This window comes from Oncorhynchus masou, chromosome 23 (assembly GCF_036934945.1).
Source record: "Oncorhynchus masou masou isolate Uvic2021 chromosome 23, UVic_Omas_1.1, whole genome shotgun sequence".
NCBI classification, from domain to species: Eukaryota; Metazoa; Chordata; class Actinopteri; order Salmoniformes; family Salmonidae; genus Oncorhynchus; species Oncorhynchus masou.
Window position 1 is genome coordinate 36,196,471 of NC_088234.1, and position 26,972 is coordinate 36,223,442.

Consider the following 26,972-nt stretch of genomic DNA (forward strand, 5'->3'; position numbering starts at 1 on the left):
ATAATCGCCTTTTCTTGCTTATCTGTGCGTCCAGGCGGGAAATGTTGTGGCTGTACCTGGCTGACCTGTGTGCTGGGGCAGTTGTACGACAAGGCCAGCAGCCCCCCCCCCCCAATCTACCATTGTCTGTCTCCTACTAACATGCATACAAACACACACACACAAAAACACACACGCACACACACTCATGCACACACACGCATCCACACACACTCTGAGGGGGGACAGGCTGGCTGTTTGGGCGGCAGGCCAGATGGGAGGAGGTGAAAGGTTCAGTTCCACCCCTCAGTCTCCGGTCACTGGGTCACACACCTGCTTGCCTTTGGCTAAAGATGCTATATGCAAAGACACATTTGCGTTTTATCTAGCCTCGGACAAACTTATTCATACAGTAAAAGAAAATGGGAGTCTTGTGTTTTAAATTGCATTTTAAAATCATAATGCATACTCAAACCCTTAACTTGAGAGAGACGCTTAAGATGTGGATTAGTTCTGTCAGTGTGTGTGCACGAGAGAGATATAGTAAGAGACAGGTTGAGTTTTTGCCTGTGGTGCTCAATACTGTACATACAAGCGCAGCTGAACATTTGCCCATATCTTTTCATGGCTCCATAAGATTACTCCACCTACAGCCACAGAAGTTGAGACAGCTGAATGTGTGGGGCTGGCTGCATGGGCCTCATCTGGGCATTCAGACTAGCAAGACTGGTAGTCCCAGAGGTCATCACTGTGATGTACTGTGCATCCCCCTGACCAAGCCTGTTTGATCATGGATGTATGTCTGTGTGTCTGTCATGCATGTCTGTCTGTCTGTCTTTCTGGGTATGGGACATAGGCTTTGAGGGACAAGAGGGGCCAGGGGGAACTGATTCCAGGACTAGGGGCTGGGGTAATGTGTGCTGTACTTTGCATAAGAATCAGGGTGAAAGTTCTGGCACCTAAATATAAACAGTATCAAACTAAATCACGGTGTATTGGTAGTGTACACAGATTTGCAGATGTTATCGCAGGTGCAGCAAAATGCATGTGTTTCTAGCTCCAAAAGTACAGTAATATCAAGCAATACAATAATAAAAAACAATACACACAATGTGTTGATCCAGCTTCAAATTTCCTGATATTTACTAGAAATAAGTCTATCATATAATGTTGAGCAATTTAACAACCTGTATAGCAGTTTATCCAATTCCAAGAGATGCTTATTTTCTACCTTTCATTTGAACATTCGCAATCTTCCTAAAAATCATGACCACCTTGTTCATTATCTGTCTACTCACAGTCATTAATTTTCCATTGTTGCCCGTTCAGAAACATGGCTGACCGAAGAGACAACCATGCTTTATGACATGTCTCCTTATAATGCTGTTCACCACTGTAGAACATTAAGAGTGGGAGGAGTGTTCATTTTTGTTCATAAACATTTTAAATTATTTGTAACAGAGGACCTCGCACTTACATCAGATAACCTTGATGTTTAATCTCTTTTCAAATAAGTTCCCACCTGTTCATTTTTTGGTAGTAAAAAAGTGATAATTGAGGAGTGCACCACGTCAGTCACTGGCTTTATCAATAGGTGCATCAAGGGGGTCATCCCCACAGTGACTGTACGTACATACCCAAACCTGAAGCCATGGATTAAATTCGCACTGAGCTAAAGCGTAGAGCTGTCACTTTCTAACCTGGAAGCTTATAAGAAATCCCGCTATGCCTTCCGACGAACCATCAAACAGGCGAAGCTTCAATACAGGACTAAGATCAAATCGTACTACACCGGCTCCGTCTCTCGTCGAATGTGGCAGGGTTTGCGAAACATTACAGACTTGGTTGTTGTCCTTGCACCACATGGTCAGGTCTCTGACCTCCTCCCTATAGGCTTTGTCATCGTTGTCAGTGATCAGGCCTACCACTGTTGTGTTTTTATGGCGGTTTTGTAGCAGTGGCTTCTTCCTTGCTGAGCGGCCTTTCAGGTTATGTCGATATAGATACTTTTGTACCTGTTTCCTCCAGCATCTTCACAAGGTCCTTTGCTGTAGTTCTGGGATTTGCACATTTCACACCAAAGTAGGTTCATCTCCAGGAGACAGAATGCCTCTCCTTCCTGAGCAGTATGATCCCATGGTGGTTCCATGGTGTTTATACTTGCGTACTATTGTTTGTACAGATGAAAGTGGTATCTTCAGGCATTTGGATATTGATCCCAAGGATGAACCAGACTTGTGGAGGTCTACAATTATTTTCTAAAGTCTTGACTGATGTCCCCATTATTTCAAGCAAAGAGGCAGTTTAACCTTTTGCGTGTAGGTGGCAGTATTTTCGTTTTTGGCTAAAAAACGTACCCATTTGAAACTGCCTATTTCTCAGCCCCAGAAACTGGAATATGCATATAATTGTCAGATTGGGATTGAAAATACTCTAAAGTTTCCAGAACTCTAAAATTATTGTCTGTGAGTATAACAGAACTGATATTGAAGGCAAAACCCTGAGGAAAATCCAATCAGGAGGTGCCTCTTATTTTGAAACCCTTCTGTTCCTATGCATGCCTATCCTCCATTTAAAGGGATATCAACCAGATTCCTTTTTCCATGGCTTCCCTAAGGTGTCAACAGTCTTTAGACATAGTTTCAGGCTTTTATTTTGAAAAATGAGCGTGAAAGATCATATTGCGTAAGTGGATAGGCGGGGGCTCTCAGAGTGAGGTTTGTGCTACAGAGTCAAGCGGCCATTGTTTCTCCCGGTGTTATTGAAGAACCTACACACCCTGTTGATATATTATCGAATATATATTTTAAAAACTACCGGAGGAATGATTATAAAAAACGTTTGACATGTTTCTGTGGACATTATATCTCTCTTTCCTGTGGATTTCTGAACATAACGCGACAAACAAACGGAGGTATTTTGGGTATAAAAATAATCTTTATGGAACAAAAGGAACATTTGCCGTGGAACTGGGAGTATCGTGAGTGAAAACACCCGAAGATCATCAAAGGTAAACGGTTAATTTGATTGCTTTTTTGATTTTTGTGACCAAGCTTCCTGATGCTAAGTATACATAATGCTATGCTAGGCTATCGATAAATTTACACAAATGCTTGGATTGCTTTCGCTGTAAAGCATAATTTCAAAATCTGAGACGACAGGTGGATTAACAAAAGGCTAAACTGTGCTTTGCAATGTTGTACTTGTGATTTCATGAATATGAATATTTTTTGTAATATTATTTGACTGTTGCGCAATGCTATTCAGCTATTGCTGACGAAATGATGTTTTGCAAGGAGGAATGGGAAAAAATTCAGTCTGTCTGTCACGCCTTGGTCATTGTATTTTGTGTTTTCGTTATATATTTGGTTAGACCAGGGTGTGACATGGGTTTATTGTATTGTATTTTCGTATTGGGGTTTGTAGTGTTTGGGATTGTAGCTGATTAGGGGTGTGTGTGTTAAATAGGTTGGCTGCCTGAGGCGGTTCTCAATCAGAGTCAGGTGATTCTCGTTGTCGCTGATTGGGAACCGTATTTAGGTAGCCTGGTTTTCGCTTTGTATTTCGTGGGTGATTGTTCCTGTCTTTGTGTTAGTTTCACCAGTCAGGCTGTAATAGGTTTCACGTTCCATTTGTTGTTTTTGTATTATTTAGTTGTTCATGTATAGTTCGTTCGTTTGTCTTCACTAAATAAACATGAGTAACCTACACGCTGCATTTCGGTCCGACTCTCTTTCAACAAAAGAAGAACGCCGTTACAGAATCACCCACCACACTCGGACCGAGCAGCGTGTTAACAGGCAACGACAGCTGGAGAAGCAAAGGGAGGAGGAATGGACATGGGAAGACGTGCTGGATGGTAAAGGTTGCTACACTTGGGAGGAGATATTGGCCGGAAGAGATCGCCTCCCATGGCAACAGGTGGAGGCACTAAGGAGAGCAGAGGCAGCCGGAGATAGGAGCCGACGATACGAGGGAACACGGTTGGCAAGGAAGCCCGAAAAGCAGCCCCAAAATTTCTTGGGGGGGGGCTATCAGGGAGTATGGCTGCGTCAGGTAGGAGACCTGCAGCAATCTCCCTGTGTTTACCGGGGGGCTAGAGAGACCGGGCAGGCACCGTGTTATGCAGTGGTGCGCACGGTGTCCCCAGTGCGGGTGCATAGCCTGGTGCGGTATATTTCAGCTCCGCGTATCGGCCGGGCTAGATTGAGCGTCGAGCCAAATGCTATGAAGCCGGCTCTACGCATCCGGTCTCCAGTGCGTCTCCTTGGGCCGGCTTACATGGCACCAGCCTTGCGCTCGGTGTCTCCGGTTCGCCTACATAGCCCAGTGCGGGCTATTTCTCCTCACAGCACTGGCAGGGCAACCGAGAGTATTCAACCAGGTAAGGTTGGGCAGGCTCGGTGCTCAAGAGCTCCAGTGCGCCTGCACGGTCCGGTTTTTCCAGTACCACCTCCACACCCCAGCCCTCCAGTAGCAGCTCCCCGCACTAGGCTTCCTGTGCGTGTCCTCGGCCAAATACCACCAGTGCCAGCACCACGCATCAGGCTTTCAGTGCACCTCGCCTGTTCAGCGCAGCCAGTGCTTTCTCCCTCTCCTGCGCTGTCGGAGTCTCCCGCCTGTTCAGCGGTTCTAGAACCTTCCTCCTCTACAGCGCTGCCGGAGCCTCCTGCCTGTATAGAGCAGCCTGAGTTGCCAGTCTGCATGGAGCTGCCAGTCTGCAAGGAGCTGCCAGTCTGTATAGAGCAGCCAGAGCTGTCAGTCTGCATGAAGTTGCCAGTCTGCATGGAGTTGCCAGTCTGCATGGAGTTGCCAGTCTGCATGGAGCTGCCAATCTGCAAGGAGCTGCCAGTCTACATGGAGCAGCCAGAGTTGCCAGTCTGCATGGAGCTGCCAGTCTGCAAGGAGCTGCCAGTCTGCAAGGAGCCGCCAGAGCTGTCAATCTGTATGGAGCAGCCAGAGCCTTCAGTCAGCATGAAGCAGCCAGATCTGCCAGTCAGCCAGACTCTTCCAGATCTGCCAGTCAGCCAGACTATTCCAGATCTGCCAGTCAGCCAGACTCTTCCAGATCTGCCAGTCAACCAGACTCTTCCAGATCTGCCAGTCAACCAGACTCTTCCAGATCTGCCAGTCAACCACACTCTTCCAGATCTGCCAGTCAACCCGACTCTTCCAGATCTGCCAGTCAACCAGACTCTTCCAGATCTGCCAGTCAACCAGACTCTTCCAGATCTGCTAGTCAACCAGGATCTGCCAGTCAGCCAAGATCCGCCAGTCAGCCAGGATCTGCCAGATCTGCTAGTCAGCCAGGATCCGCCAGTTGGCCAGGATCTGCCAGTCAGCCAGGATCCGCCAGTCAGCCAGGGTCTGCCGGATTCAACTGCCTGGCTGGGCTTCATCTCAGTACTGGGCTTCTTCTCAGTACTGGGCTTCTTCTCAGTCCCGAGCTGCCCCTCAGTCCCGAGCTGCCTCAGTCCCGAGCTGCCCCTCAGTCACGAGCTGCTCCTCTGTTATGTAGGTTTCTGGGTGAGGACAATTCGGCCATGGTCGGCGGTTAGGGTGGATTATCCCAGGACGCGAAGGGGAGGAATAATGACATTTATGAAGTGGGGTCCACGTCCGGAGCCGGAACCGCCACCATGGACAGACGCCCACCCGGACCCTCCCTATGGTTTTGAGGTGCGTTCGGGAGTCCGCACCTTGGGGGTGGGGGGGGGTTCTGTCACGCCTTGGTCATTGTATTTTGTGTTTTCGTTATATATTTGGTTAGACCAGGGTGTGACATGGGTTTATTGTATTGTATTTTCGTATTGGGGTTTGTAGTGTTTGGGATTGTAGCTGATTAGGGGTGTGTGTGTTAAATAGGTTGGCTGCCTGAGGCGGTTCTCAATCAGAGTCAGGTGATTCTCGTTGTCGCTGATTGGGAACCATATTTAGGTAGCCTGGTTTTCGCTTTGTATTTCGTGGGTGATTGTTCCTGTCTTTGTGTTAGTTTCACCAGTCAGGCTGTAATAGGTTTCACGTTCCATTTGTTGTTTTTGTATTATTTAGTTGTTCATGTATAGTTCGTTCGTTTGTCTTCACTAAATAAACATGAGTAACCTACACGCTGCATTTCGGTCCGACTCTCTTTCAACAAAAGAAGAACGCCGTTACACTGTCGATGTGCAAAACTGATAGAGACATACCCCAAGCAACTGTAATCGCAGCAAAAGGTGGCGCTACAAAGTATTAACTTAAGGGGGCTGAATAATTTTGCACGCCCAATTTTTCAGTTTTTGATTTGTTAAAAAAGTTTGAAATATCCAATAAATGTCGATCCACTTCATGATTGTGTCCCACTTGTTGTAGATTCTTCACAAAAAATACAGTTTTATATCTTTATGTTTGAAGCCTGAAATGTGGCAAAAGGTCGCAAAGTTCAAAGGGGGCCGAATACTTTCGCAAGGCACTGTATCTACCTCATCCCCATACTGTATTTATGTATTTATCTTGCTCCTTTGCACACCAGTATTTCTACTTGCACATTCCTCTTCTGCACATCTATCATTCCAGTGTTTTAATTGCTAAATTGTAATTACTTCACCACCATGGCCTATTTATTGCCTTAACCTGTTTGGGGTAGCATTTTCACTTTTGGATAAATAGTGTGCCCAAACTGTCCTGCCTCCTACCTACTCTGTCCCAGATCCTAATATATGCATATTATGATTAGTATTGGATAGAAAACACTCTGAAGTTTCTAAAACTGTTTGAATCATGCCTGTGAGTATAACATAACTTATTTAGCAGGCGAAATCCCAAGGACAAACCATTCAGATTTTCTTTTTTTTTGAGTTACTGTCTTTTCAATATGTTTTCATGGGGAATCCAGAATTCTAATAGACCTTCCTGCAGTTCCTACCGCTTCCACTGGATGTTGAAATTGGTTGAGGTTTTTCCTTTGTATAACGAAGAAGTAGCATAGCTCGGAACGAACGTCACTTCATGTGTACCTTTTGATAGAGGCGCGTAACCAGAAAAAGTAGCATCAGTTTGTTTTGCTCCTGTATTGAACACAGATCATCCCGTCTTCAATTTGATTGACTATATACGTTTAGAAATACCTAAAGATGTATTACAAAAGTAGTTTGAAATGTTTTGGCAAAGTTTACAGGTAACTTTTGAGATATTTTGTAGCGACGTTGCGTAACGGTGTTTTTCTGGATCAAACGCGCCAAATATATTGACATTTTGGATATATATCGACGGATATATATCGATGTTTTTGGGACATATAGGAGTGCCAATAAAAGAAGCTCGGCAAAGGTAAGGCATGATTTTATTTTTTGTGTAACGCCTGCAGAGTTGAAAAATGCTACTCTCTCATTGTTTACTGTTGTGCTATCATCAGATAATAGCATCTTATGCTTTCGCCGAAAAGCCTTTTTGAAATCTGACACGTTGGCTGGATTCACAACGAGTGTAGCTTTAATTTGCTATCTTGCATGTGTAATTTAATGAAAGTTTGATTTTTATAGAAATGTATTTGAATTTGGCGCTCTGCATTTTCCCTGGCAATTGGCCATGTGGGACGCAAGCGTCCCGCCCCCCCCAGAGAGGTTAACTCCCTTATCTTACCTCATTTGCACTCACTGTATATATACTTTTTGTTTTCTTTTGTTCTACTGTATTATTGACTATGTTTTGTTTACTCCATGTGTAACTCTGCGTTGTTGTATGTGTCGAATTGCTATGCTTTATCCTGCCCAGGTCGCAGTTGCAAATGAGAACTTGTTCTCAACTAGCCTACCTGGTTAAATAAAGATTTTAAAAAAATAAAAAATAAAATGCAGTTTTTGAGGAAGTCTCCTTCAAGTCGCTGCAGTTGCTTATCACCAACTGCTCCTTGCAGCCATCACCTGCATTGTGGGAGGCACTATTTGTCAACCAATCATTAGGGTGTTTTTGGTTGGCCCAAGTGAACGTGACCAAAGATGTGATTGAAACAGGAACCAACTTTGCCACGATTCTGAAGCAATAGGGGATACAAATTAAAGTGATATTTGAGACCTCTCTCTAACCAATTAATTGTACACAAGTTATGTGTTTAGTTTGCGTGTGTGTGATATGGGGGTTTCGAGAAACGTATTTAGACATTTATAGAACTTTTAATAACAATAGCAGCAATTTTGACACTTGCATGTTGATCTGAGCCTTGCTGTTTGAAAACCACCACAGTCATCTGTCGCAGATGCACATTTCCGACATCAATCGCCGACTTTCATCTACAGTAAGCTTCTTTACCCTTACTGCTCGAACACACCCAACCTCTTTCTTAGCCCCCCCCCCCCCCCAAACACTCCCCTGCACACACGCACACACACCCATCAACAATAGATCCAGAGCTCACAGAGCGTCACAATCTACTGTATGCATCAAATCCCAGATTACCCCTCTGATGGAGAGAGGGAGAGGGAGGATATCCTGATCCAGGTCTCCAGATCATTAACATAAATCATCTCTGCAATTAAAACCTTGTTTATCTTAATTACTGAACTAATGAGACGAGTCCCACAGGACTAAGTCACACCCTCTGAGGACACTCGAGGATATGAGATGTAGAAGTCTTACAAAAGCACACAGGCGCACACACACACACTTATGCGCACGCAAGCACACAAACATGTGGAAATACGCACACAAATATACACACACACACCAAATTGCATCATCCTCCCACCTCCCCGCCTCATCCTCCTACCTCATTATCCGGGCGCTGCATCATCATCCTTCACTATCCATGATCTATTTAACTGATAGTGACTTGATCAAGCCTACAGGCTCCAGCTCCATAAGGGCTTAGTACAGCACTATAATTTACGATTTCCCTCTACCCCAGGGACTAGACACACTATCTAATTCATGACTTTTTAATACTGTAAAACATATGACAGCATCCTTGCTGTAAATGTACAATAATATTATCCTTGAAATCTAAATGTAAGAAAAATAATGCATTTGTACATAACATACATTTATTCAAATTGGTAGGAACATTAACAACAAATGAACAACATAATTGACAATATAAGTAACAACCGTTAATTAACACATATGTAACCAAATAAGAGCATCATTACAACACTAATTTAAAAACTATATTGTGTGCCTCTGTGTGGGATGTGGGTGAGAGAGACAAAGAGAGATGGAGGTGTAGTTAAAATTAGGATTGGGTACAATCCTAGATCCATGATCAGTGGCAACTCTATTCGGGGAAAGGGGGTTTAAAGGTGGTGAAAAACACAACAGGACAGTTTGGGTAGGAGAGCATCCAGGAGAGAGAATTCCACACAGCATAAGGTGTTCCTCATGGGGCTCAGAAACAATCCTCCTCAGTTCTGGGTCACCTCTTCTCACCCCTAGGACAAGAATAATAACAATATATAATAGTAGCCAGAGAGCACCAGGGCTGTTACTCTGTAGGTAAAAAGACAAGTGACAAGGGACATATTAAGTGTGTGTGTGTACCTACCTCACGAGAGGTCTTCAATTAAACTCAATGAGCTGTTGGAAGATTTGTGCAATGTAGGGGTTGAGGACAGCTAGTTTCCTCTGGGCCACCTTGTCATGCATTTTGTCCAATCTTCAGGGTTCATCGTCTTGGGTTGATTTGAACCAGGTATCTGTACCACCATATGTCCAATATAGTTTATAAAATCAATTGAGGCATTGAACAAACTCAAATAAGACAGCTAGATATACCTATTTCAAACCCTAGCTAACTAATAATACATTGCTATAGCCTACACATTACCACAGATTATCTTACCAGACTCACATCATTTTCTTTTCTTTCTGTGCCACCAAACATTTGCATACTACTAGTAAAGTGAACAGGTTTAGCTAATACTGTAACATTATGGAACAATGTTGTTGAGAGGTCATACGGACACGGATATATGTCGCGCAGCTGAGAGCCGAGTGCACCAAATCACACAGCCTTTGTCACAGTGTTGTGACAACTAAAGAGGACACTATCCGGGTGTTGTTGCCGTTCATGCCGTTCATGCTCTCCCCATTGAGTAGACTGTATTACGGGGACACCTAGATGGCTAACAATATTTGGCTGTTTTCGTAAATTCACTCTGTCTATCTACTACGATTTTAGAGCACTCTCGTCTGAGTGTGCCAGATCGCAAAATAACAGAGGAATTTATGAACGTGCAACTCCTGTTGAATATGAGTACTGTATGAAAACATCTGCAAAAAAAAACGGTTTGCATACAAGTGAGCTTAATTCTCTGCATGACTTTCCATCTATTCCTCTCTATAATTCTATTAATTTACTGTATGATATGTATCCTCAGTTTTTTCTCATTAGTTGAATATCGTTGTAGTATGTGTCCTGCTGTAAACTAGCGACACTGATCTGCTCTTACTTTTGTAATATATAGTTGACGGAAGTGCCTTCTCTGCATTTTACCGTCCTCTCTTATCCATATGAAATACAGTTTAGCAATCTACTGCGGACTCCTTTTATTGATCATTTTCACATTTCAGATATGCCTAATTTGGGTGGCTACTGGTTATACGTCTGAAGATAATCAGCAGTAACATACCTCTACCGTCAATATTAAGAGATGAAGATGCAACATATTCTGGCAGATTTTTTACAATATTTGTGCGTAAGAACAGAGCTACCACAGGCAGACTTGCCCTCCAAAGTGATGGCAGGGGCAGAAAGAACACACTTTCCATCTGACTCTGCAACCTCCGCTACAAGTAGGCCATATGATTTTGATTGCTCTGGACTCCAGAGAAGTAACATGATATATCCCTAGTTGATATTGGCTGCTAACTTGACTTACTATCAGCTCCAAATGCAGGTGTAAAACGCAGTTGATTTCTGTAGCCTATCTTGCGTTTTGAAAAAGCATAATTGTTTATGAGTGTAATGATGGGCTTCATTTATTGCATGTGGACATGTGCATAATTTGCTAGTTTAAAATAATTTTGCAAAATTCTTTACTCATCAGATTGTGCTGCTTTCTCCTGTTCTAGTAGGCCTAATAATTGCACAACGAGTCAGAACAAAACAGGTTGGGGTCTCCCTGCCACCCCCACACCTCTCTCCCTCTCTCTTCTTCCCCCTCCATTGTGGTCTAAAAGGTTAAAGAACTGGACCCAGCCAACAAACCCCACATGACTCGGTTTTAGTCATACAACAACAAAACATAAAGTAGGTCTCTTAGCATATCAGCACAATACAGACTGGTGGAAATTATCCTCATCCTTTCCTTACGACCTTTCATATTCAGCTGCAGTACATACTGTACAGTACATGGAAGGGAGTTGAAGAAAGTTCTGTTTGAAGTATCTGTATTTTGTGGGAAACAAAGAGATGGAGCACACCACAGAGGACGTCCCCAACATGCACGCACGCACGCACACAGACAAACAAACACCTTCACTGCCCCAACTCCTGTATGTTGGTTTACAGGACATTATGTTTTTGTCTGTCTAACTGTAGTGAGGCATTGTAACAGAACTTGTGGGGTTTAAAACAGAGTTAAACAGGGAGGTATAAACATTTGTCTCCCCCAAAATTGTTATTTACAGTGTCCAACTGAACACAACCCAGGTGGAGGAGAATGGTAGCCAAACTCCCCGATGGACAGTATGATATTGATTGATCATATTTAGACGTATTTATATTTATATATTTAATGTTCTGCACGGTTGCACTGAACAGAGCTTGATAGTTTATAGACTATTCTATTATTATATTGCATTATTATATGAAAGCATTGATTGTTATGTGTTTGGATTAGCCTTGTGTAGTATTCTGTAAGATCATCATCATCATAGTGATTGATTATGAGTGTCTGTGTGCATGTGTGTGATGGGGATTGAATACTGATTGATTGCGTCTGACAGACCTGAGATGATGGTGTAGCCAATGCCCCTCGGTCTCCCCAGATCCTGGTCAATGGCTTTTATCTTGCGCACCTCATAGCCCTGTAGACACACACACACAAACACACACGCATTCAGACAGGCATGAACACATACATACATACACACAAACACACAGTAGAAAGATGTTTAGAACACTGCCACACCACCGAGAAACTCAGTACGCATACGAACACATAGACGACCCCATGTGGAAAACTCTAACTACAGCTAATTAAACATGTATAGCCAATACCCCTGAGCCATTACGCACTTGGAAAACAACAAAATGTCTGCTGCCACAAAGTAACTAACATCATCACAAAGCACAAATGGACTGGCCTTATTTCTCTCCTGTTGTTTCAAAACTCTACAGCTGAGCAGATAAGGCTGCAAGTCATGAAAAAAATTTAGAGAACGATAAAGAGAGAGGGTTCAGAAAAAAAGCGATTTGAAAAGTCTTTGATCCGCGGAGCTTTCTAAATACAAATGAATGTGGTCTTTCCAGGCCTCCGCGCCTTTTACAATCAGACACGGTGGCGGTATCTTTGCTCTTTTACCCGTTCACTGTTTCTCTCGAACGGTACAGTACTTAAAAGTCTCTCTTTCTCTCCATCCCTCTCTCTCCCTTTCCCTCTCTCATCGCTACCTCTTCCAAGCTGACCAGAGAACACCCCCTCCCTCTCTTGTCTCCATCTCTCTCTCCCTCCCTCCTTTACTATCTACCTCCCATTGATTCCACAAATTGTGTCTGAGGCGTGTTTATGCTCCACTTCTGCCAAAGCATCTCCTGTCATTGACCAATTACAGCAGAATCAATTACAGCTCTTTTAGAGGTGAGCGATCACTACCAGAGAGACAGAGAGAGAGAGAGGCAGGGAGAGAGAGGGAGAGGGGAGAGAGGAAGATGGAGGCGGGGGAGACAGGGAGAGAGACTGAGAGAGGAAAGTGAGCGAGAGAGAAAGAGGGAGGGAGAGCTGAAGTAATATGAGCAATATTCTCCTGCTGTCCACACAATATGTTCAATCAACCAGCATTTAAACTCCCCTCACCCTCCTCCCCTCTCTCTCTCTATTACTCACTCCCTCTCAGCTCAAACATATTCCCCCTCTCCTCTCTGTCTTCATCCCTTATCCCTGTACAATACTACCTTCCCTCCTCCCCCTCCCAAAATATACTCCCACTTCTACCATTTCAGCTCAGTGGTTTGACAGCCAAATTGTGTTTGTCCAAGAAAGGGTTTAAATGTCATTTCTGACAACACAAATCCAAAACAACAGCCACAAACTCGGGCCCTATGCTGTTCTTTGACAAAGCCTTTACTCTCTCAACCCGTCATCAAAGTTTTGTACAGATGGCAGGTTGATTAGCGGAAACAGAGAGACAGAAAGAGATGGAAGGAGAGAGAGAGAGACAGGGAGGGATGGAGAAAACGTGAAAGAGAGGGATGGAGGGAGCAGGAGAAAGAGAGAGGGAGAGAGAAAGAAAGAGAGAACACGAGAGGGAAGGAGAGAGAAAGAAAGGGATAGCAATTTGAGAAATTACCTACAACAGGGCTACATGTTTAATATCCTTTTACGTGTAAATATCAGCGGCCTTGAGGACAGTTGACACCCACTCAGGCAATCTAGCCCCGCAGCTTTTCACAGCCAAACACTAGTGTGGTTTATTGGGAGAGTTCAATGCATTGAGATGAGCATATTCAAGATGAATGGCTGATTCTCGTCTCACCATTATTGAATTGTTATAAGACGTGGTTAGGAAACCTACCATAACAAAAAGATTGGTGACAAGTCAGTCTGAACCTTCGGTAAATCTTCCGTCTGGAAGAAAATATTGCTGCGGCAGAACATAACGTTGCCGTGGTTGAGGACAATTTAGAGAGTGAGAATCCGGCGCTAATTGAAAAACGTAAAATGTCTTTAATTGTTGAAAATATTGGACAGTTTGATGAAAGTATTGAGGAGTAGAGCTCATATACAGAATGATTAGAATATTTTGCTGTTGCAAATGACATTGATGAGGGCACAATTGTGCCTACATTTCGTTGTGTAATGTAATGCTACACAGCCTGCTACAGCCAGACAGGTCAGATAAGACATATGGGGATATTGTGGAAATACTGAAAGGACACTTTTCACCAAAACCACTAGTTATTGATGGAAGGTTTAGGTTCGACAGAAGAAATCAGGAAGAGAGAAAATCAGTGACAATGTTTTGTTTGCTGCTGCATTAAGTAAACTGTCAGAGCACTGTGAGTTTAATGACATTTTAAATGACACCATTAGAGACAGACTAGTATGTGGGCTACGGAGGGAAATTACAAAAAAGAGACTTGATTGAAAGTAATCTGACCTTGGCAAAGGCTATTGAAGTCAGTGTGCCCATTCAGTGTGCCCATGGAACTAGCTGCTAAAGAGGCTCAGCAGTTGAGTTCATCAGGACGAGCCTGTGGTAAAAAGGGTCACATCGAACGAGCCTGCCTACATTTTTTTGTGTGTAATGTGGCCAAATACATTGCATTTACTATACACTCTTCTACAGTCAGACAGGCGTAATAAGTAATAAGATGTAATAAGTAATAAGATGTAGATATTACTGAGGTCACAGTTAAATGGACAACCTGAAAAGCTGCCACTGACTATCCATCACTACTAGGACGCTAGCTATCACAAATGCTTGTTTTGCTATGGTTCAAAAGCATATTTTGAAAATCTGAGATGACAGTGTTGTTAAGAAAAGGCTAAGCTTGAGAGCTAGCACATTCATTTCATTTCATTTGCGATTTTAATAAATAGTTAACATTACGTTATGCTAATGAGCTTGAGGCTATAACTGGATACAGGTTTTTTTAATAGCCAAACGTGAACAAAACGGAGCGATTTGTCCTACACAAATAATATTTTTTTGAAAAACTGAACATTTGCTATCTAACAGTCTCCTCATTGAAAACATCTGAAGTTCTTCAAAGGTAAATGATTTTATTTGAATGATATTTTGTTTTTGTGAAAATGTTGCTGGCTGAATTCTAGGCTTATAGCTATGCTAGCTATCAACACTCTTACACAAATGCTTGTTTAGCTATGGTTAAAAAGCATATTTTGAAAATCTGAGATGACAGTGTTGTTAACAAAAGTCTAAGCTTGAGAGCAAATATATTTATTTCATTTCATTTGCGATTTTCATGAATAGTTAACGTTGCGTTATGCTAATGGGCTTGAGGCTATAAATAGAATCCCGGATCCGGGATTGCTCGACGCAAGAAGTTAAGTGCCATGACCAATTAATATGCACAAATACCATAACTATTATCCGGGCAAGTGGGTAGCGATATCTTGGAAAATAGTTAAGAGGTGTGTATTATATATGGGAGTGAAGAAATCTAAAATACCCTTGACACCGTTTTGAGAGGTTTGGGAATAATAACTATTTATATGGCGACAGACAGCCCCGATTCTCCGAGCAGAGCTAGAAGATTTTAATAAAGCCATGGAGGCGCTGAAAGAAGCGCACGAGCATTACACCAATTCGGCACGAATATGGGAAATTAGTAGAGGTATTCAGCTGCAAAATGACAGGGTATGGGAGTGAATTGATAGAATTTGTACTTCGGCTTTGATGGCAGGTTTGAAACCAGTGAACAAAACGGCAATTGCGGGGGTTGTGGATGAAATAGAGCAAGATGTTGTGAGAGTGGAACGTGCGAGGGGTTAACACGGCCACAGTGAAAGTCACTAACAGTGGTTTTAATGGCCAAGGTAAGACAATGATACGCAGTAAAAAAAACATCAACGCTTAGGGAGATAGCTCCCTGTTTAGATGTGGGACTATCGGACATTGGAAGAATAAGTGTGGGGTGGTACTGGAACCTGCTGCGTTCGGAGGAAATGCCGTTATACAAGCCTTTGCATCCATGTCAAATGAGCAGCGACACATTCTCTTGAGGGCAACGAGCGAACATTTTACATTGCAGTGCATGGCTTCGTTTTGATTGATAGTGGTTCATAGAGTTTGCAGTTTCTTTTTGAAGGAAGACGTATGAGATCACGTCTTACACAACATTTTAATAGATGCCGGGGATCAAATATCGTGGACTCCTGATGAGAAATTGGCAAAAATTGCCTAAAGAGGTAACAAATTAAAATTATCTGGCCAAACACTCCTGGTAACTCAGAAAACCTTGAGGGGGTTTTCATCTCATGCAACATTTTATGTCGTATTGTTCTGAAATAGATTTCTAGAATGAACGAAAGGGTGGAGGGGTCACGAGGAATTAGATAGGGGTTACCAAACCTAAAATGAACTCTAATTTGTTAGTTCATAAACATTGTGGTGTCGTGGTTATGGAGAATAGTACATGCTAAATAAAATATACATAAATTATGGGGTGGATTAAAACAAACATTTAATGATTGGAGTAAGGACAGTGGATTTATTATTATCATGTTTGGTTTATAATTAATTCTTGTGGATTGCCGATTAAAATGTAGCATAGTGAATGCTAACGAAGTGTACACTTTATTTTCCAGAAGAGGTGGTTTCATTATCTCTCGTTGGAATGTCCCTGGAGACTGTGGTCTTGGGCAGAGCAGTAAGTGATATTCTGCAGTTTTAAGTATGACAGTATCTGGATTAGACCATAAACTGTGTTCCCAGATAAGTAAGACCTGTTCATGTGTGTTTTTGATCTACGGTTTACCACACACACCAGCACCCAACACAACTTACCAGTTTTGATTATGCGTTAGTGATGTTGATACCGAGGGATTTATTTAGTGGGGTCTTTTCAGTTTGGTTTAAATTGGGTATGCAGAAGGATGGACGTGTTTGAAATGTTTAAAGGGTTTCTGAAGGACAGGGAAAGAAAATGGAGAGGAAATATTTAATGTTGTCGAATGCCCTGTATCCTGTATTTCTGGTGAGGCCTGATCAATCTCACTAGAAATGATCGAAACAAGTGGGATTTAATTATAAAATGAATGAGAAACACCCATCTCTATTCTATTTTACCATTACTTTATGAGATACTATTATTTCCTAGTGGAGTTATCAAGAGTTGTAACTCTTAAGTTAATTGGTTATTCGAATTTGTTTATTTTTGATTTAACATGTTGTTTATGAATCATGATGTGAATAATGTGTTCGATGGGAAAATGACCAGTTCCCTGGGGTCCTGGTCCTTGGGTAAATATACAAATGTGTTTTGTTCATTTTGCATATAGAAGGAAAAATATATGTTAAAAAGGGATGACAGTTCGTCCAAAAGGATTGTGAAATGTGTATTGCTGATTTCATTTTTGTCTTTGTTTCATTATAAATTTCACAAGGTTGGGTCTACTGGAGTGTGAGATTCCCCGGTGGGTTAGGGTGATAACTTCCAGATCTGGTAACTCTTCCGAGAGGTTGCCAGTAAAATACGGGGGTAGGAACAAAATTTGAAAGTGGTTTCAACAGTAACAATATGTTGTTATGCTCTTTGATGTTTGTCGTAGAGATAATGTTATTAAGAAAATTGGGAATGTAATAATTGGTCATATAGTCATTGCTTGTATGGATTTCCTGAAACAGAAATTAATTGAACTAAACTGTTGTTCTGATCTTTCCTCTCTTGAGGTTATCATGGAAGGTGATGTCTGATCATGTCTTAATGTATGGTATGAATAATTTGATCACAAACAGTGTGTGTGAAACTCAAAACCCTCCCTAAAAGGCTGAAGAAAGAGCAACAAAGGTGTCCAATGCGACAGTGAACCAAACCTGGGTATGGGCAGAAGGAGTGTTGAGACTGCACATGTGGAGTGAGCATGGAGAGATATACCATTCAAATTTCTCTCATGTTCCTGGAGGTGCTGGTGGAAGAAACGGATCAGACAGAATGGCTTGGTAGGGGATCAGGTGAAAGTACATCGGAAAAACGGATGTATCTATTTGGAATAATTTATACTAAGAATGCATTGAGATACCGATCTTTCATTACTAGGCCACTCATGGGACTGTAAATGAGAAGATTTAATACCGGCAATAAAAGGTCCTGCTTATAAATGTACATTCTATCCGTGATGATGTGTGCTAGGTTGACAAGCTTGAATTTGAGTCATAGACGCAAAGTAAAGCACTAAGGACGGTCATTCTAAATTTGGGTTGGATAATTTATAAAATGTTTTAGTTATGATTTGGATACAGCGAGAGAGAGTTGCTTTCAAAATGGAGGGGTGGGGGAACTGCTCAAATTTATTCGGCCTAGGGAGGCTCTACAAACCTTATCTTTAGGTGTCATCCGATAGGGAGGTTATTGGTGAACTCACTGCATGATAGCTTGGGTAAACCAGGATTTTTTTGATTACATTTTTTTTGTCTTAGCATGTCATCAGGATTTTAATGGTAAATCACATCAATACATATAGATTACTGGATGATAAAGACCAGCATCACATGAGCATAGAAAGTAACGGATGGTTCTGTCCCCAGTCTTAGTCACATCTAAGGAGGGTGTGAAACTCTTTCTTCTTTAAGTGGGATGGAATGTGATCGGGGTGATAGTCTCTGGGAATGATACCACTCTATGTATATTGTTAGGATATTAACTTGTAGGAGAGGGAGAACTGTGCACAATATAGGGACTGTTATAACGTTAGATTGAACATTACACATACACAGATCATGGTGAAAGTAGCAGAGATAGTGTTAGCATTTCAGACACTATTGTCAACTTTCAAGAAACTTGTGACTCAGAGTATTGTTATGTTGGATATTCTTCCAACTTCATTAATCTCTTCCCCATTCATAACAGCCGGCGAACACTTGACAGATTACATGCAGTAATTATTCTCACGGCAGTCGCTGTAGGGACAGTAATTGAAGGAGGCTATAGTCATGGGCCATGTTAGTAGTAGCAAGGGTTACTTTAGTAACATTGTTGGGATATCATTTCATGAGGACTCATGCCACATGGCTTGGTAGCTGGTAACTGGGAGACCGATGGGAGTACCGGGGGCTGTTATTCAAATGTCACAAATTAGTGATTTGGCCATAAAGGGGGAGTCTGTGTTGTCAGGAAATGACCCACGCGTTGCAGTGTGTATATCCTCAGGTGAAAGCAGCATATGAGGAGCAAGAGATAACTGAGGGCACGGGCTGAATTCTTGAGATTGAGTGTACATCAAGATGCACCAGGCGGGGGTGTTGGGACAGCGTTCGTCTGGTCACACAATACTCCTTACAGCACATGCAGTGGTAAAGATTGTCATGCCTCTCCTCTGTGGGTTCACGGTTCTCACGGGAAGTGAGGTTCGGCTGCATAATGGGTGAGCTTGAAGACGCCATGACAGAGGAAGCAGAGCTAAAGAGAGAGAGAGAGAGAGAGAGAGAGAGAGAGAGAGAGAGAGAAAGACAAGATTCCACTGTAGCGTGGAGTCTGGGAGTTAAACACCATAGTTGAGTTCATTTAGCTGCTTTATTGGTTAATGCAGCATGACAGTGGTGCACTTGGTGGCAGTGGTGTGGGGAATGTTTTCCTGGCACACGTTAGGTCCCTTGATACCAATTGAGCAATGTTTCCATGCCCTGAATTCAGGCTGTTCTGGAAGCAAAGGGCGGTCCGACACCACAGTAGATTAGTTTACCTAGTAAACATTTTCATTCTGCTCCCCCGTGGGAATCAAAACACACAGCCCTGGTTTTGCAAGCGCCATGTTGTACCAACTGAGCTACACAGGATCTTTCAAACCAGCGGCCCATTTTATGCTTCACTGCCCTGCCTCTCACTACATTGATGTCAGAAGTGGGGTGGTAGCTGTGGGGCCATTGAAACGCGCAACCCGAGATGTGCGAGAGGACTGAGTAGTCAAAGCATGGCATTATGCCTTCCCATTCGCAGTGTAGCAATCCACACTATATGAGCCACACTACTACTTCCACCAAGTCAGTTACCCTATTGGTGTGATGTGTATGTGGTTTTATTTTCACTCCAGCGACCCAGGTTTGCTTCCCTGCCCTACTGTTCGCTACAATATCATGAATTTATATGTAAAAAAAATAATGATGTAGCAACTCCAGATACCCCTTTTAATGAGAGGCCAGTTTTATTGTGACATGTGGGTTTTTGTGATATACCATGCTGCGGCACTGCAGCTGGATGCGTTTCTAAAAATATAGTGTTTATTTCAGCAAATGGTATTATTCTCTTGGACATTTCAGGCATCTAACAGGAACCACAGCTGTCACTGAAAGTTGGTAGTTTAATCATAATATAATTATTACTCTTCATATGTTCAAAGGAAATGTGTGTAAATGTAACCTGTGTACAGCTTTGCTTCCTCCACTGTCCCTGCCCCCCTACTGGGCAAAAACCAGTGGTCCTCTGATCGCAAATACATGTGACCACCCACCTGAAAAACAAACCAGGGGTGCATTCAGCAGGATGGAACTGTTTTGTTTGATTACAAGACAGACAGACAGACAGATACACCAATAGATTGATTGAATGTTATTATTCTTATATTAAATTCTCATTAAATAACCATAAATCATTTAAATTCAATAAAAAAATAAATTCAACTCCCACTGACTCTACTTCTGCTGTGGGGGTGGTGGGATAGAGACACATTGGCTGGAATGGGATGGGAGGTTGGATAGCGGAGACAGGATAAATTCTCTATGTAATCTATTTCACTTTTGAATACAGAAGTTATGCTGGATGATTTAGCACGCTGGTCAGCAAGCTAAGTAACTAGATAGCTATCTAACTAATGTTTGCTAGCACCTCTGTCCATTTATTTCAATAAATAGACTTCACGGCTGTCTACATCCCTCCAAACCCATTGAAGTTGTTTTCACCGCATGTGAAAATTAACATTTGATAAAATTTGATTTGACTTTGATTCTGACAATGATTCAACTCTGCACTGAGGCTCTAACACGGTCAACACCGATAAATCCATGATTATCGAAAACTTCAACAAGCATTTCTCAATGGCTGGCCATGCCTTCCTCCTGGCTACTCCAACCTCGGCCAGCAGCCCCCCCCCCCACCCCACCCCGCCGCTACTCGCCCAAGCCTCTCCAGGTTCTCCTTTACCCAAATCCAGATAGCAGATGTTCTGAAAGAACTGCAAGACCTGGACCAGTACAAATCAGCTGGGCTTGACAATCTGGACCCTCTATTTCTGAAACTATCCGCCGCCATTGTCGCAAACCCTATTACCAGCCTGTTCAACCTCTCTTTCATATCGTCTGAGATCCCCAAGGATTGGAAAGCTGCCACAGTCATCCCCCTCTTCAAAGGGGGAGACACCCTGGACCCAAACTGTTACAGGCCTACAGTATATCCATCCTGCCCTGCCTATCTAAGGTCTTCGAAAGCCAAGTCAACAAACAGGTCACTGACCATCTCGAATCCCACCGTACCTTCTCCGCTGTGCAATCTGGTTTCCGAGCCGGTCCCGGGTGCACCTCAGCCATGCTCAAGGTACTAAACGATATCATAACCGCCATCGATAAAAGAGAGTACTGTGCAGCCATCTTCATCGATTTGGCCAAGGCTTTGGACTCTGTCAATCACCATATTCTTATCGGCAGACTCAGTAGCCTCAGTTTTTCTAATGACTGCCTTACCTGTCTCACCAACTACTTTGCAGACAGAGTTCAGTGTGTCAAATCGGAAGGCATGTTGTCCGGTCCTCTGGCAGTCTCTATGGGGGTGCCACAGGGTTCAATTCTCGGGCCGACTCTTTTCTCTCTATATATCAATGATGTTGCTCTTGCTGCGGGCGATTCCTTGATCCACCTCTACGCAGACGACACCATTCTGTATACTTCCGGCCATTCCTTGGACACTGTGCTATCTAACCTCCAAACGTGCTTCAACGCCATACAACACTCCTTCCGTGGCCTCCAACTGCTCTTAAACGCTAGTAAAACCAAATGCATACTTTTCAACTGTTCGCTGCCTGCACCCGCATGCCCGACTAGCATCACCACCCTGGATGGTTCCGACCTAGAATATGTGGACATCTATAAGTACCTAGGTGTCTGGCTAGACACTCTCCTTCCAGACTCATATCAAACATCTCCAATCTAAAATCAAATCTAGAGTCGGCTTTCTATTCCGCAACAAAGCCCCGTCACTCACGCCGCCAAACTTACCCTATTAAAACTGACTATTCTACCGATCCTCGACTTCGGCGATGTCATCTACAAAATAGCTTCCAATACTCTACTCAGGAAACTGGATGCAGTTTATCACAGTGCCATTCGTTTTGTTACTAAAGCACCTTATACCACCCACCACCTCGACCTGTATGCTCTAGTTGGCTGGCCCTCGCTACATATTCGTCGCAAGACCCACTGGCTCCAGGTCATCTAGAAGTCCATGCTGGTCACGATGGCAAAGTTCACTGGTCACGATGGCAACACCCACCCGTAGCATGGGCGCCACAGGTGTATCTCACTGATCATCCCTAAAACCAAAACCTCAATTGGCCGCCTTTCGTTCCAGTTCTCTGCTGCCTGTGACTGGAACGAATTGCAAAAATCGCTGAAGTTGGAGACTTTTATCTCCCTCACCAACTTCAAACATCTGCTATCTGAGCAGCTAACCGATTACTGCAGCTGTACATAGTCTATCGGTATATAGCCCACCCAATTTACCTACCTCATCCCCATACTGTTTATATTTATTTACTTTTCTGCTCTTTTGCACACCAATATCTCTACCTGTACATGACCATCTGATAATTTATCACTCCAGTGTTAATCTGCAAAATTGTAATTATTCGCCTACCTCCTCATGCCTTTTGCACACAATGTATATATACTCTCTTTTTTTTCTACTGTGTTATTAACTTGTTAATTGTTTACTCCATGTGTAACTCTGTGTTGTCTGTTCACACTGCTATGCTTTATCTTGGCCAGGTCGCAGTTGTAAATGAGAACTTGTTCTCAACTAGCCTACCTGGTTAAATAAAGGTGAAATAAAATAAAATAAAAACTCTTACTGAGATTGACTTAAACCATACTGACAATGACTCAACTCCTACTGAGAATGACTTAAGTCCTATGGACAATGATGCAATTCTTACTGAGACTGAGAGCGTCCTAATATGGACACCATACACAAGGTCAGCTTTTGGTTAGAGTTATTAACACGCTAATTTACAGGTGACTTTCAAACATGTAACTACAAAACATTACTTACATACTGGAACAAGAAAACATGTATTAACATCAGTAATTACACATGTGAAATAACATTCAGCAAGTGGATGTGTAATCACACATTCCTTGTTCCTACTGTGTAATAACTGATAGCGCTACAACCTTATTACCATGTAATTACATAGTAACACCTATGTAACTAATATGTTGTTACGGCAGAGGACGTTATCTGGAGACGGCACACAGATCACCTACTGTTGAGTAAACCAACACTGACAGAACCATCAGTTGTGACTTTTATTTCATTTGAGTGGACCAAAACTGTTACTGGGTGACACCCTGACCCAGAAGTCATCACCTAGGGGCTCATGGTCCCCTTCCAGGACTGTTGTTCATAATGGGGACACATAAAGTAGAAGGGGAGGAGATGATGTATTGGGGTTGTGCCGCAGAGCATCATGGGGATTCTATATGTTGAGATGAGCACGTTCTAGATAATTGGTTGAACTGATTCCTGTCCACCTTCTCATCATTATTGAATTGTTATAAAGACAAGGTTATGAAACGCACAAGACATAACTAGCAAACTGAAAATGACAGATGCCAGTTAGAATATGATGTTAGGGCAGGACTGTGTGTGTAAGCATATTGCATGTACAGCATAGTGGATGTCTGTCTGTGTTTCAGTGGCGCTGTAGCTAAGTGCTTTTGTTATCCAGTTCATCACATCACTATCAGGCCACGGAGGGACAAGTGTGGGTGGTTGGATGGCTGTGTGTGTGTGTGTGTATCTCTGTGTGTGTGTGTGTGTGTGTGTGTGTGTGTGTGTGTGTGTGTGTGTGTGTGTGTGTGTGAGAGAGCTACTGAATGTGCAGGATTTTGTTCCAACCTTATTCTAACATGCCTGATTCTACTAATCAGCAACTCCTCAGGACTTACATTAGCTGAATCAGGTGTGTTAGTGTAGGGCTGGAGCAAAAGCCAAACCCATCCAGTAGCTCTCCATGAAGATAAGATACTATGTGAGCCCCACGTTCCCTCTGCCCCCCTTCTCCCTTCCTTCTTTCTCTCCCTCTCTTCCTCTCCCTCCCCCTCTTTCTGCCTTTCTCCCCTCCCTCTCTTCTTCCCTTCTCCCTTCCTTCTTTCTCTCTCCCTCTCTTCCTCTCCCTCCCCCTCTTTCTCCCTTTCTTCTCCCTTTCTCCTCTTTCCTCCACCTTCTTTCTCCCTCTCTCTTTCTCTCCCCCTGACCTTCGCTGTGACAGCTGATGAATCGAAGAGTCTGGGAGACACCAGGCTTCGCCTCCGTCACACCCCGTTAATATGCATGCAAATGTAGCACTTGACATTTCACTACTGCACCTCATAGAGGGTACTAGGAGAGGGATGGAGTTGTGCGGTGTGGGGAGGGGACAAAGAGAGGGACAGAGGGGTAGGGAGTAGGAAAGGGGGAGATGGAAGGATGGAGGGGGGAGGAATAGAGGGTCAGATAGAGGGACAGACAGGGTAGTGCAGTGGGAGGAAGAGAGAGGGAGGAATTCAGGGAGCGTACAGAGATATGGGACACAGAGAGGGGACAGAGAGAACAAGAGGGGGCAGAGAGAGGGAGGAATTCAGCGAGTGTACAGAGAGATGGGACAGGGAGAACAGATGGAGGAAGAGGGGAGAAAGAGAGAGGGGGACCAAAGCAGCACAGCTGGGAAGGGGACAGAGAAAGGGAGCGAGGGAGATGGGAAGAAGGGTGAGTGAGGGAGTGAGTAAAATATAGGGAGAGAAGGAGAGAGGGAGGGAACAGAATGGGGGAGTAAGAGAGGGTAAGAGAAAGAGAGATGGGATAGTTCAGCTAGCGGGGGGACAGAGAGAGGGAGTAGACAGAGTGAGGGAATAAGAGAGGGCATGAGATAGGGGACTGAGAGGCGGCAGATAGAAGGAGTGAGGGAGGGAACGAGAGAGGGACAGAGAGAGGGGACAGAGAGAGGGAAGAGGGGGACAGAATGAGGGGGTGAGGGAACATAGGAGGGAGGAAGACAGAGAGAGGACAAAGAGGGAGATGGAGAAGAGAGAGGTACAGGGGAGAGCACTTAGAGAAGGTACAGAGGGAGGAAGGTAGTGAAGGAGGGGACAGAGAGAGAGGGAGAGGATCAAGTAAGAGAGGTTAAGAGAGAAGGACTGGGTAGTGCGGTTAGAGAGGGAAAAGAGGGAGGCAGTGAGAAATGTCATGTACTCGTGAACAACCATTAACATGAACCAGAAAACAGACCCCATTTAGTAAAACTCTAAGCATCATGAGCACAGTCAAGATGGATACACTCTCTCTCTCTCTCTCACACACACACACACACACACACACACACACACACACACACACACACACACACACACACACACACACACACACACACACACACACACACACACACACACACACACACACACACACACACACACACACAGATGACGGGAGTGCGAGGGAGTACTGTAACCGAGGGGACAGAGAGAGGGAATGAGAGAGGAGACACGCACTGCCCCTCCCTTTCTAGCCCGGCAGTCTGGGCATATGGGGTGGTGACACGGTGAGTAAATTTGTGTCTCGGATCTCCTGTGGGTCTCAGAGATAAATCCTGGCCTGGATGACCTTTGATAGAGGCCTCACAATGGAGGCAGCACAATGTAAATCTCACGCTGCAATTGCGTTCACCCCTTACCTAATGCATCTGTGGGGACCTGGGGAGGGAGGGAGGGAGGGAGGGAGAGGGAGGGAGGGAGGGAGGGAGGGAGGGAGGGAGGGAGGGAGGGAGGGAGGGAGGGAGGGAGGGAGGGAGGGAGGGAGGGAGGGAGACAAAAATAAAGAGAGCGAGAGAGAGTGAGCGAGAGAGACGGAAATAAAGAGAGCGAGAGAGTGAGAGACAGAGAGTAAGAGAGAAAGAGGTCTCCCAAATTGACTCAGAGTCTAACCTCAGTCTCCTGCTAACAATCTCACTGATGATAAGAGGAAAAAGAGAGGCAGAGGAGATGGTTAAGTAAAGTAAACTGTACCAAAGAGTCACAGAATAAGTTAGAGGAAAAACAAAAATAACTTATTCAAGAAAGATCAAGAGTAATATATTATAAAAATGAAGCAAACTGTATGGAATATTGGGAAAAATTAATTTTTCCATTTTTGTATCTTCAACATACAAATGCTTCCAAAAATGATAATGATTCACCAAACAATATTTTTAAAGAGGAAGCAAAGTACTTTAACAGTATCGGTGTCCCGTCCATGGGATGGTTGAGCTAACGTAAGCTAATGCGATTAGCATGAGGTTTTTAAGTTACAAGAAAACATCTTAATCTAACTGCACTGTCCATTTGGGTTAGCTATTACAATAAACAAATACCATGCTATTGTTTGAGGAGAGTGCACAGTTTTGAACTTGAAAAAATGAATTTAATATTAATAAACCAATAAGGCACATGTGGGCAGTCTTCGTGGGTATGACACTTAAGCTTGGCTCACCTATATTTGGGGAGTTTCTCCCAGTCTTCTATGCAGATCCTCTCAAGCTCTGTCAGGTTGGACAGGGAGTATCGCTGCACAGCTATTTTCAGGTTTCTCCAGAGATGTTAGATCGGGTTCAAGACCGTCCTCCGGCTAGGCCACTCAAGGAAATTCAGAGACTTGTCCCGAAGCCATTCCTGCGCTGTCTTGGTTGTGTGCATAGCGTCGTTGTCCTGTTGGAAGTGAACCTTCGCCCCAGTCTGAGGTCCTGAGCGCTCTGGAGCAAGTTTTCATCGAGGATCTCTCTGCACTTTGCTCTGTTCATCTTTCCCTCTATCCTGACTATTCTCCCAGTCCCTACCGCTGAAAAACATGATGTTGCCACCACATGCTTCACCGTAGGGATGGTGCCAGTTTTCCTCCA

General features: G+C 43.5%; 1 protein-coding gene across 1 annotated transcript in view; it reads right to left on the reverse strand.

The window, feature by feature from the left end:
* Positions 1–26,972, reverse strand: part of cdh23 (cadherin-related 23) — a 688,999-nt gene that overhangs the window by 343,095 nt on the left and 318,932 nt on the right. Inside the window, exon 9 of the mRNA XM_064931960.1 lies at positions 11,901–11,979. Coding sequence (XP_064788032.1) covers positions 11,901–11,979 — 79 coding nt within the window. The remainder of the gene's footprint in view (positions 1–11,900; positions 11,980–26,972) is intronic.